This window comes from Vipera ursinii, assembly GCF_947247035.1.
Source record: "Vipera ursinii genome assembly, chromosome: 16".
Taxonomy (NCBI): domain Eukaryota; kingdom Metazoa; phylum Chordata; class Lepidosauria; order Squamata; family Viperidae; genus Vipera; species Vipera ursinii.
The window spans coordinates 2,189,385-2,202,096 of record NC_139529.1 but is presented as its reverse complement, the minus strand read 5'-3'; the positions used below and the strand labels follow the sequence as shown (position 1 = coordinate 2,202,096).

Sequence of the window (12,712 nt, the reverse complement as noted above, 5' to 3'; positions counted from 1 at the left end):
TACATTCTAGGCATTTATGTTCTTAGTAAAGGTCTTTCCACATTCCAGACATTTAAATATTTTCTCCCGTGTGGATTCTTTGATGTGTATAAAGTTTTCCCAGATGAATGAAGCTCTTTCCACACTCCAGACATTTATACGGGTTTTCTGTTGTGTGGATCATTTGATGTACATAAAGGTTTCCCCTCTGAGTGAAGCTCTTTCCACATTCAAAGGCATTTATGTGGTTTCTCTCCTGAGTGGATCCTTTGATGTCTATAAAGGTGTCCCCTCTGACTGAAGCTCTTTCCACACTCGAGGCATTTATGTGGTTTCTCTCCTGAGTGGAACCTTTCATGTACATGAAGGCTTCCCCTGTGACTGAAGCTTTTTCCACACTCCAGGCATTTATGTGGTTTCTCTCCTGAGTGGATTGTTTGATGTACATAAAGGTGTCTCCTCTGACTGAAGGTCTTTCCACACTCCAGGCATTTATGTGGTTTCTCTCCTGAGTGGATCTTTTGATGTACATAAAGGCTTTCCTTCCAAGTGAAGCACTTTCCACACTCCAGGCATTTATGTGGTTTCTCTCCTGAGTGGATTGTTTGATGTACATAAAGGTGTCCCCTCTGACTGAAGCTCTTTCCACACTCCAGGCATTTATGTGGTTTCTCTCCTGTGTGGATCCTTTGATGTCTATAAAGGTGTCCCCTCACACTGAAGCTCTTTCCACATTCCAGGCATTTATGTGGTTTCTCTCCTGAGTGGAGCCTTTCATGTACATAAAGGCTTCCCCTCTGACTGAAGCTCTTTCCACACTCCAGGCATTTATGTGGTTTCTCTCCTGAGTGGATTGTTTGATGTACATAAAGGTGTCCCCTCTGACTGAAGCTCTTTCCACACTCCAGGCATTTATGTGGTTTCTCTCCTGTGTGGATCCTTTGATGTCTATAAAGGTGTCCCCTCAGACTGAAGCTCTTTCCACATTCCAGGCATTTATGTGGTTTCTCTCCTGAGTGGATCCTTTGATGTACATAAAGGCTTCCCCTCTGACTGAAGCTCTTTCCACACTCCAGGCATTTATGTGCTTTCTCTCCTGAGTGGATTGTTTGATGTACATAAAGGCTTCCCCTCTGACTGAAGCTCTTTCCACACTCCAGGCATTTATGCGGTTTCTCTCCTGAGTGGATTGTTTGATGTACATAAAGGTGTCCCCTCTGACTGAAGCTCTTTCCACACTCCAGGCATTTATGCGGTTTCTCTCCTGTGTGGATCCTTTGATGTACATAAAGGTTTCCCCTCAGACTGAAGCTCTTTCCACATTCCAGGCATTTATGTGGTTTTTCTCCAGTGTGGATTCTTAGATGGTTTTTAAGATCTCCATTTCTTTTAAAGGATTTTCCACATTCCGGGCACTGATATTTCTTTCCTCCCTCCTGGATTCTGTGGCGTTTCCCGAGTTGCCCGCCTCTTCTGAGGGACCCTCCGCCCTCCAGGCCCGTCTCGGGGTCTCTGCCCGTTTCCCGCTCCCCGCTTCGCCCTCTAGGCGGCCTCCTTTCCCGGAGTCCCCTTCGGCCCATCCCTTTCGGGCCTTCCCCGCCGTCTCCTCCAGGGGCTGCTCCGCGGGGCTTCCTTCCTTCCTTCCTCCGTCGGGCTCGCCCGAAGTCCTGCAGGGGTGAAGGGGGAGAGGCGGGTCACGGCTTCGTTTCTTCCCCAGAGTGAAGTCCCAGCCCCGTCCGGGAAGAAGGCCGAAGCCTCGGCCTCTCAGTGAGACTTTCCGGGCAGGGCTCCCTCCCAGCGCCCCTCCCGCCAGACCAGGCCTCGGGCTCCCCCCTCCCCCCTTTCTCCGCCAGAGAAGAGCTCGGACTGCGACTCCCGACATCCCTTGCGCCCTACCTGGCTCCGAGCCAGTCCGCGGCCGAGTCAATTAAGCGCCTCAGTTCGATTCGTTCCCGGAAGTGGAGGCGAGAGTTCCATGCGCGCCCTTTTGCTGGTTGCTCTTCCTCTTTCGCTTGAAGGGACCGCCCCTACGAGTCCTCCTGGCAATAGCCGCTCTCGCCAGAGCGACCAATCGGCGTCCTCCTTGCATCCATCAGCTACATGGCGCCTGCGTAGTAGCGAAGTCAGTCTTCGTCCCGCCGCAAAGGGGAATTCTGCTACAATTCTGGGGTCCCGTCTTCGCCCCTTCGCCCCCCCCCCCGCATCCAGGCCGGCGGAGCTGACGGGCCTCCCGGGCTGCGTCTGCGTCCCTCCCTCCCCCTCCGGGGTCTCTCCCCAGGCAGGGCGGGGGGGAGTTGGGGGGGCGCTTCCTCCCTTATTCCTCCGGGGGGGCTCCGGCCAGGCTCCCCCCGCGGCCCCCAGGGCGCCCCTTATTTCTTCTTTTCTCTCTCTGATTAGTTTCCATCCAGTTTGTTATCTTGCCTTCTGATGCTTTGGAAGTAGGTGGACCCCATCTTCTTTGTGGCACCCCCTCAAATACTGAAATGCTGCTATCAGGTCACCCTTATTCTTTTCACTAGACTAGCCAAAGCCAAATCTTGCAACCTCCTCTCAAAGAAGCCCCAAAGGGGCAGCAGCGTTAGATGTTATACAGCACCCCAAATCTACCCCAGTCCAACGCACCCCGAGAGGCTGGGAAAGGTGGTCCTCGGGGCCATTTTCTGGCAGCGTCTCCTCCCCTTCGTCCTCCCCCCTTTCCTCCCTCCACTTTGCGAGGGCAGAACTGGGGAAAAACATTTCGAAAAAACATCATTGGAATAGAAATCTTCAAAATCAAACACTGCCTGCGACTCCATCTTCTCCTCCCGCCTCTCCCTTGCATGGAGGTTCCAGTGTGAATGCAGAGGAAGGGAATGGAGAGGCAGAGTTTGACATGCCTGCTCTAGAGCATGTTGGGCAGACTACCTGGTCAGGTGGTTGTGAGGCGTTAATCTGGAGAGACCCAGTGCCCCTCCTCCTTGGCAGGAAAGCAGGCTAGGAGTGGCCCTTCAAAGAAAAATTGGGGCTGAGCATCTCAGGGAGGGCCAGCAGATGGCGCAAAGTCTGGTCCTTTGCTGCCCCCTGATGGCTGTTAGCAGAGCTGCTACTCTGATCTAATTCCATCTCAAGAACCCAGGTGGCTTTGGCAGCTCCCACAGTAAGGATGGCAGTTGGGTCCTTCAAAGTGCTCCCCTGACCTCTCTGGTGGTTCCTCAGCAGGTGCAAGGGCCCTTGGACCATGGGGGCCAAAAAGCAGTGGCGGGTGCGGAGGGAAATAGCTCCAAAGTCCCCATCAGTGGCTTCCTGGCCAAGAGTAGCTTTGTTTGCCTAAAGTCACTTGCATCAGCTATATTATATGCCTAGGCAGAAAAGAAGTTTTCAGTGCCAGAGAAATGCTGTTCTCCAATTTCCGCTGCCTTCTATCAAACGCCAGGAACACTGGTGGTGTGTTCGTGGCCCCCTGAGGTTTTTTTTTTCTTTTTTCATATAGACAAATCCAAGATTGCTCCACCACCACCACCCCTGCTGGATACCCCGGGAAAAGTTCCTCCTTTACCCAGGAAATCAGTTCCAACAACCTGCTCTGCAGCTTCCAAGCAACAGCCTGGCTGACCTGATCAGGTGTCTGGACCCACGCCGGTCCACATCTTAGGAAAGAAATTTTGGAGACAGGATTGTCCAAACAGGAACTTTTACTAAAACATGATTGACAGTGGATAATCTAGACAGGATGTACAAAATGTGTCGCAGATCGATATTGGTTTCTACTGCAGATATGCAAGACAGGATCTGCGAAAAGTATTTCTACAGCGGTGTATCATCAGATAGCCATGATAGCGTAATGCTGGGGGCACATCTTCTGCCCCCCCCCACTCCCTTGCATGGAGGATCCAGTGTGAATGCAGAGGAAGGGAATGGAGAGGCAGAAGCTCCGATGAGCCAAACCCCCAAGAAAGGCGGGATCATTCATTAGATCAGTATCACAAGAGCTTGGAAGGACCTTGTAGGCTGTATGTATGTATAAATGAGTAAGTTAGAAGGGAACTTGGAGGTCTTCTAGTCCAACCCCCTGCTCAGGCAGGAAGCCCTACACCATTTCAGACAAATGGCTGTCCAGTCTCTTCTTTAAAACCTCCAGTGTTGGAGCACGTTCAGCTTCTGGTGGCAGGTAGTTCCACTGGTTAATTCTTCTCCCTGTCAGGAAATTCCTCCTTCCTCCCTGCTCGCTTACCCTCCATCGCTGCTTCTCCCGCCTTCGGGGGGGGCTTCGGGGAAGAGCCTGGCTCCCTCCTCCTCGGGGCGCCCCCCCAGATATGGGAAGGCTGCTCTGCCGCCTCCCCCGCCCTTCTCCCCATGTGCTCCGACCCCCACCCGGGAGGGCGGGTGCCTGGGGGCTGCGGGGGGGCCTGGCCGGAGGCCCCCCGGAGGAATAAGGAAGCGCCCCCCCAACTCCCCCCTGCCCTGCCTGGGGAGAGACACAGCCCGGGAGGCCCGTCAGCTCCGCCGGCCTGGATGCGGGGTAGGGGGGGTGGGAAGACAGAACCCCAAAGATCAAAGGGAGCCCCTCGCTCCCCTTCCAAAAGAAAACCTTCGCTACTGCGGAGATGCCAAATGGATTATGGATGGAAGGACGCCGCCGATTGGTCGCTCTGGCGAGGGCGACGATTACCATAACTCCTAGGGGCGGTCCCTTCAAGCGAAAGAGAAAGAGCTCCCAAGAAAAGGGCAGGCAGAGAAGTCCCGCCTTCACCTTCCGGGATCAAACAGAACTGGGGCACTTAATTCCTGTCTCAGGACTTCTGGGAGTTGAAGTCCACAAGCCATAAAGGGGCCAAAGTTCTCCTATGCTGGCTCAGGAATTTTGGAGTCGAACTCCGCGAGTCATGAAGGGGCCAAAGTTTCCTCCATGCTGGCTGAGGAATTCTGGGAGTTGAAATCTGTGAGTCATGAGGGGGCCATAGTTCCCCCATGCTGGCTCAGAAGTTCTGGGAGTTGAAGTGCACAAGACATAAAGGGGTCAAAATTTCCTCCATGCTGGCTGAAGAATTCTGGGAGTTGAAGTCTGTGAGTCATGAGGGGGCCATAGTTCCCCCATGCTGGCTCAGGAGTTCTGGGAGTTGAAGTGCACAAGACATAAAGGGGTCAAAATTTCCTCCATGCTGGCTGAGGAATTCTGGGAGTTGAAGTGTGTGAGTCATGAGGGGGCCATAGTTCCCACATGCTGGCTCAGGAATTCTGGGAGTTGAAGTGCACAAGACATAAAGGGGTCAAAATTTCCTCCATGCTGGCTGAAGAATTCTGGGAGTTGAAGTCTGTGAGTCATGAGGGGGCCATAGTTCCCCCATGCTGGCTCAGGAGTTCTGGGAGTTGAAGTGCACAAGACATAAAGGGGTCAAAATTTCCTCCATGCTGGCTGAGGAATTCTGGGAGTTGAAGTGTGTGAGTCATGAGGGGGCCATAGTTCCCCCATGCTGGCTCAGGAGTTCTGGGAGTTGAAGTGCACAAGACATAAAGGGGTCAAAATTTCCTCCATGCTGGCTGAATAATTCTGGGAGTTGAAGTCCACGAGTCATAAAAAAGCCAAAGTTGCCTACCCCTGGTATAGGATGTCCTGCTCATGCAGGGGGCTGGACTAGAAGACCTCCAAGGTCCCTTCCAGGTCTGATTGCAAACCTCCCACCACTGTGCTTGGGGTCTCACCTCAGCCATGGCTTCAGGGCTACTGGGATTCTTCTCATGCGCAGTTTGTGGTAATCCCAGAGAGCAGAAAGGCCCATCTTGGCCTTGCCTTCTGACAGGGAGAGAGGAGCTAAAAAGCTGCTCTTCCTCTCTTCTGTCCCTGAATAGTCAGTCAGTGGATAGAGCCACCTAACCATCTCGTTGCTTGATGTGGCGTCGGCAAATTAAGCCCCTTCACACAATGCAATTCAAGAGAAGGGAGTGTGGAACAAGAGGGGGCTCCCCACAGTTTATTGGCTCACACTCCCCCCTACAACTTGATTGACATTTAAAGGTGCTGTGTTAAAAGCAGAATTTGTGACCCTGAAAATTCTTTAAGGACATTTAATCAGAAGCTGTGGGTAACCAAAAGCAGTTACACCGTCATTGTTGGTGTCTTCCAGGTTACCTGTCCTACCAGACTATTGCATTTTTCAGAAAATAAGATTGGAAAAATTAAAGATTTGCAAAGGAAACCAACTTAGTAATATTGGTGGTGACAGGATGGGCACCAAATCGGCCAAAGATGCATTCTTAGAAAAGAAAAGAATCCCCTTTGCTCTGCGCTGGCTTTCCAGACTTCGCCTTGCCCTGCCGCAATAAACTGTTTCTTCCTTAGAAAGCCATAACAGAAGGGCACCAAAAAGAGTAAGTCTTATGGCTTTAAAGCCCTCTATGGACAGGGTTATCGAATCAAAGGGTCTAGAGAGCTTCAGAGAATAACAGCAGTTCTTCCTCTTGTTTATTAAACTCAGCCCTTCTCTTTGATCAGAAGTGATGATAAAAATCTTAGGAGAGTTCTACCGAATAACAGGTGCTAGCCAGGGGCACGTAGGCATTCATTACATTTATACCACACTCTTTAATAAAAGCAGAACGTAGAAGCCAGTAAAGAGCCTCCCAGCTCCTCCATACCCAGCGTATCCCCCCTTGTCTGGAATCACTGAGGGTCTCCTGCTGGAGCTGGGGCTCGACTAGAAGACCTCCAAGGTCCCTTCCAGCTCGGTTGCTCTGTTGGCCGGTAAGAGAACGCCCTGCCTACGTCTAAAAGCACCTGGAGGGTGTCGCTGGGCTCCGGCATCGGATCTCGCAGCCAAGGAGAAGCTGGCTGGAGCCTGAGAGCGGCAGGAGCAGGAATCCCTCCAGCCTTTGGGGAGTGCATGGAATGCGGGGAGCCCCCCAAGGCCGAGGGTCCCGGGCCAGGCTTCCCGGGGGAGAGGGGCGCATTTGGGGGGGGGGGCGACGGAGGAAAAGGTTTCCCTTTCTGGAGGATTCGACCTCAGGAGGCCAAGAGGTCCGAGAGGCCCAGATGTTAAGGGGGGGATGCCTGGATGCGGGGCGGGGAAGAGCGGACCCCCAAGTTCAAAGGGAGCCCCTCCCCTCATCTCCGCCCCGGCAATAAAACTCCCACCGCTTCTGCGCAGCCGCCATCTGATTCGAGGAAGGAGGACGCCGATTGCTCGCTCTGGCGATGGCAGCGATTGGCAGGAGGACAGCTCGGGGCGGTCCCTGGAGAGAAATAGGCGGAGCTTCCAGGAAAAGGGCGTGCACATTGAGGCGCTTAATTGGTTCCGCGCCGAGTCTAGCACGCCCCTCGATACTGCGCAGGCGCCCTCTGGCTGATTCCAGGAAGAAGGGCGCAGATTGGTCACTCGGGAGAGGACGGTGATTGGCAAGAGGACTCCTAAGAGGAACAGGCGGAGCTTATAGAGGAAACGGCGCTCAGAGAGATTCCGCCTCCACTTCCGTAAACGAAAAGAACTGGTGCGTCCTAATTAACTCGCCCACGGACGGGCTCGGACCCTGGTAGGGCGCAAGGGATGCCGGGAGTCGCAGTCCGAGAGGCTCTCTGGCAGAGGAGGGAGGGAGGGAGAGGCCTGGTCTGGCGGGAGGGGTGCTGGGAGGGAGGCCTGGCCGGAAAGTCTCACTGAGAGGCCGAGGTTTCGGCCTTCCTCCCCGGGCGGGGCTGGGACTCCCCTCCGGGGAAGGGACGAAGCCGTGACCCGCCTCTCCCCCTTCGCCCCTGCAGGACTTCGGGCGAGCCCGGCGGAGGAAGGAAGGAAGGAGGCCCCGCGGAGCAGCCCCTGGAGGAGACTGCGGGGAAGGCGCGGAAGGGATGGGCCGAAGGGGACTCCGGGAAAGGAGATCGCCTGGAGGGCGAAGCGGGGAGCGGGAAACGGGCGGAGACCCCGAGACGGGCCTGGAGGGCGGAGGGTCCCTCAGAAGAGGCTGGAGACTCGGGAAACGTCACAGAATCCAGAAGGGAGGAGAGAAATATCAGTGCCCGGAATGTGGAAAATACTTCAGAAGGAGTCACCATCTTGCAAGGCATTTAAAAATCCACACAGAAGAAAAACCATATGAATGTCTGCAGTGTGGAAAGAGCTTCAATCTGAGGGACAACCTTTATAGACATCAAAGGATCCACACTGGAGAAAAACCATATGAATGTCTGGAGTGTGGAAAGAGCTTCAGTGTGAAGGGCAATCTTTATAGGCATCAAAGGATCCACAGTGGAGAAAAATTGTGTAAATGCCTGGAGTGTGGAAAGAGCTTCACTCAGAGGGGCACCCTTTACAGGCATCAAAGGATCCACACTGGAGAGAACCAGCATAAATGCCTGGAGTGTGGAAAGAGCTTCAGTCAGAGGGGCAGCCTTAATAGACATCAAAGCATTCACACAGGAGAAAAACCATATGAATGTCTGGAGTGTGGAAAGAGCTTCAGTCGGAGGAGCAGCCTTTATCAGCATCAAAGGATCCACACAGGAGAAAAACCATATGAATGTCTGGAGTGTGGAAAGAGCTTTTCTGATAGTGGAAACCTTCGTATTCATCAAAGGATCCACACTAGAGAAAAACCTTATGAATGCTTTGAGTGTGAAAAGAGGTTGAGTGATAGGAGCACCTTTTCTGTTCATCAAAGAATCCACTCAGATGAGACACAGCATAAATGCCTGGAGTGTGGAAAGAACTTCAGTCAGAGGAGCAGCCTTTATCAACATCAAAGGATCCACACAGGAGAAAAACCATATAAATGCCTGGAGTGTGGAAAGAGCTTCACTCAGATGGGACATCTCTATAGACATCAAAGGATTCACACAGGAGAAAAACCACATAAATGCCTGGAGTGTGGAAAGAAGTTCAGTGATAGGGGAAACCTTTATATTCATCAAAAAATCCACACAGGAGAAAAACCACATAAATGCCTGGAGTGTGGAAGGAGGTTCAGGCAGGCAGGACACCTTCAGAACCGTATGAATGCCCAGAGTGTGGAAAGAGCTTCACTCGGACAGGACATCTCCGTAGACATCAAAGGATTCACACAGGAGAAAAACCGAATAATTGCACAGAGTGTTGAAGGAGCTTCAGGCAGGCAGGACAACTTGATAGACATCAAAGTATCCACTCAGGAGACAAACCACATAAATGCCCGGAATGTGAAGAATCCATCAAAAGAAAGGGAGCTCTTAAAAATCATCTAAGTATCCACAGTGGAGAGAAACCATATGAATGCCCAGAGTGTGGGAACAGCTTCACTTGGACGGGACATCTTCGTAGACATCAAAGGATTCACACAGGAGAAAAACCGAATAAATGCACAGAGTGTAGAAAGAGCTTCAGTCAGAGGAGCAGCCTTTATGTACCTCAAAGGATCCACACAGGAGAAAAACCATATGAATGTCTGGAGTGTGGAAAGAGCTTTTCTGATAGTGGACACCTTCGTATTCATCAAAGGATCCACAGTGGAGAAAAACCTTATGAATGCTCTGAGTGTGGAAAGAGCTTCTGTTGGCGGAGCACCCTTTATAGACATCAAAAGATCCACTCAGGTGAAAAACCATATAAATGCCTGGAGTGCGGAAAGAGCTTTGGTCAGACGTCCAGCCTTTATGTGCATCAAAGGATCCATTCAGGAGAGAAACTGTATAAATGCCTCCAGTGTGGAAAGAACATCAGTCTGAGGGGAAACTTATGTACATCAAAGGATCCATTCGGGAGAAAGCATATAAATGCCTCCAGTGTGGAAAGAGCTTTACTGAAAATAGTGGCCTTCGTAAACATCAAAGAATTTACATGGGAGAAAAACCATATGTCTAGAGTTTCGAAGGTGTAAACACTTACCCTTCATTTCCATCTCATCTTTTGTGTGTCAACATTTTACTGTTCCCTTTATTGCTACTTTCTGTTTAATGATTCTGCTATTCTATAATGCCTAATAATTGAATTTGAATCTTACACACTTTCAAGGGGTATGTAATCTTATGAGTACAAGTGTATTCAATTCCACAAACTTGTATCACAATTTCTTCTCATTGGTGAGATTTTATTTTGTGATTCAGAAGCTGCTACTCCCTCCTTCTACACAGAGAACAAAGTGCACTATTGGTTATTACTGAGTCAATGTGTCAATTTACCCTTTTCTGTCCTTATGTGGGCCGTAACCTTTGCCTCCTGTGAAGACCTCTGTGTTGCAGGAATACAGTCCTTGCTGAGGGCCAAGCAACGGGTTTTTTGCACCTGGTTGCTCTTTCTCGTAACTTTAATATTTTTATGATAACCTTGTATTATTCTAGGTGCCTGTAACTTTCTAATTGCAAAACAAGGCACTCTCTTGGCTGAATAGCAAGCTAAAGTTTCAGCTAGCTGAAATGGTATCTTTTCATAACAGATTTATGTGGTTCAGGATGCCTTTTCCCATGTGAACGTTCTCCTTTTAATAAAATGGTTTTAAATGGTTATGTTATTATGGTATGTTTAACTTACTGCCCACGTTTCTGATTAACAGGATTTCTTCCATCCAATCAACTATTCTTTTGCCGTGGTAGAATCTAGGTGTCTGACCTGCTCCAACTAGGTACCTTCGGAAGGAAAGATCCTCAACTTCATCAGGTTGAAGCAAAAGGTGCCTCTCGTAGAAACCAATTCTGGTCAAATTTGATATCCCTCGTGGGTGGGCGGGGCTGCTCCTGGTAAAAGGGAAACCTCATGGCTGCAAGGCTATGGCAGCAAGGGGGCCATGGAGGTGGTGGGGTGGCAGTTATCTACAACCTGGTTGCATCCATCAAAACCAGAGAATGCTCAGCCTTAGATCCACGGGGCAGGCCTGGAACCAGCGAGTGCCCCCCCCCACCAGCGAGTGCGCACAGGAGATGGCCAGCGCCAGAGCCCTGGTTGAAGTCAGACTGTAGGGAAGATAGGGAGCAAAGTCATCAGACATGATCCCCCATGCTACAACTGTCATAAATATGAACCGGCTGTCAAGTATCTGAATTAAGGGCTATTTTTAAAGGGCTGTAGAGAGAGTCCTTGACTTGCAACGCTTTGTTTAGTGATTGAAGTTACATCAGCTCTGAAAAAAGTAACATAAATTGTGAGCATTGCAGATCCCCATGGTTACATAACCAAAATTCAGGCAACTGGTGTGTATTCCTGACAGTCACACAGTGCTAGGCTCACATGTTCTCCCTTTCTATAGGCAGGGAATTTGGGGGATGTGCCCATTTATTTAGGTATGACTTCTTTTGTTATGCTTGGAGGATTGCCCATCTCCCAATGACTGAGTGGCTTACAAAAGAGAAAAATTACATGGAAAAAATTCATGTACACCTGGGCACATGTATTATAAACCAAACACATTATGTATTATTAATCAAAGCTGTCTATGGCTCAGCCAACAGCCTAATCCTCCAGCCAGGAGCAAATCACCTCTTCAAAGACCTACAGAAAAAATTATATAAGTATGTTGGAAGGGACCTTGGAGGTCATCTAGCCCAACCCCCTGCTGAGGCAGGAAACCTGAAGATGACAAGTGGGACCTTGTCGAGACGTCGCCAAGACACCCTCATTCCTACACAGGAAAAGACCCGAGTCAGCCATACCAGCTGGCTTAGAGGTTAATACAACTGCCTAATGTGCAATCAGCCTAGGTTCGAATCTCAGAAGGGTATGGGTCTGGATGGGGAGGAACAGGCTTCGGCTCAACCCTGACGACTGAGTGGCTGTGTGTGCCGGCGTCTCGGGAAATTCAGATTGTTCCATCGTTAACTATGGGGGGTGAGATATTACCCCCCGTAGATAGGGCCCGCAACTTGGGTGTCCTCCTAGACTCACAGCTCTCTTTGGAAGATCATATAGGAGCTGTGACTAGGGGGGCCTTCGCCCAGGTTCGCCTGGTGCGCCACTTGCGGCCCTATCTGGACCGGGATGCCCTGCGCACAGTCACTCATGCACTCGTGACCTCCCATTTGGACTACTGCAACGCTCTCTACATGGGGCTGCCCTTGAAGACTACTCGGAGGCTCCAGCTGGTGCAGAATGCGGCCGTGCGAGTGGTGGTGGGGGTGTCCCGATACTCCCATGTAACACCTCTACTCCGCGAGCTGCATTAGCTTCCGGTTGTCCTCCGGGTAAGATTCAAGGTGCTGGTTACGACCTATAAAGCCCTAAATGGCATGGGTCCAGGTTACTTACGGGAGCACCTGTGGCCGGCATCAACTTCCCTTCGTCCAGTGCGCTCCCACAGAGAGGGCCTCCTTAGGGTGCCGTCGGTCAGAGTGTTGACTGGCGGCCCCCAGGGGGAGGGCATTCTCTGTGCGCGCGCCAGACCTTTGGAACCGTTTACCGGTGGAGCTCCGGATGGCTCCCGACCTTCGCTCCTTCCGACGTGATCTAAAAACATATTTATTTGAACAAGCCGGCCTGGTCTGATGGGTTTAGGGTTATTTTAATGTTATTGTATTAACGTATTGAATTGGGCTGTAATATTTAATATTTTTTTAACTTTTATATGTTATATTTTATTGTATTGCCCTGTACACTGCCCTGAGTCCTTCGGGAGAAGGGCGGTATAGAAATTTAATAATAATAATAATAATAATAATAATAATAATAATAATAATAATAATAATAATAATAATAATAGTCTCCCATTGTTAGCAATCCAAAAAATTGACACAGACACATACACACACACACACACAAATAATTATGTATATACAGTATATGTATATATATATATTTAACAATTTTAAAAA

General features: G+C 50.5%; 1 protein-coding gene across 1 annotated transcript; it reads left to right on the top strand.

Moving 5' to 3' along the window:
- Positions 1-7,461: 7,461 nt before the first annotated feature.
- Positions 7,462-10,417, top strand: LOC310647837 (uncharacterized protein). Its single transcript, XM_083375395.1, has 2 exons — positions 7,462-7,482; positions 7,706-10,417. The coding sequence occupies exon 2, from the start codon at positions 7,793-7,795 to the stop codon at positions 9,158-9,160; it is 1,368 nt and encodes a 455-aa protein (XP_083231521.1). The 5' UTR covers positions 7,462-7,482; positions 7,706-7,792; the 3' UTR covers positions 9,161-10,417.
- The last annotated feature ends 2,295 nt before the right edge of the window (positions 10,418-12,712 follow it).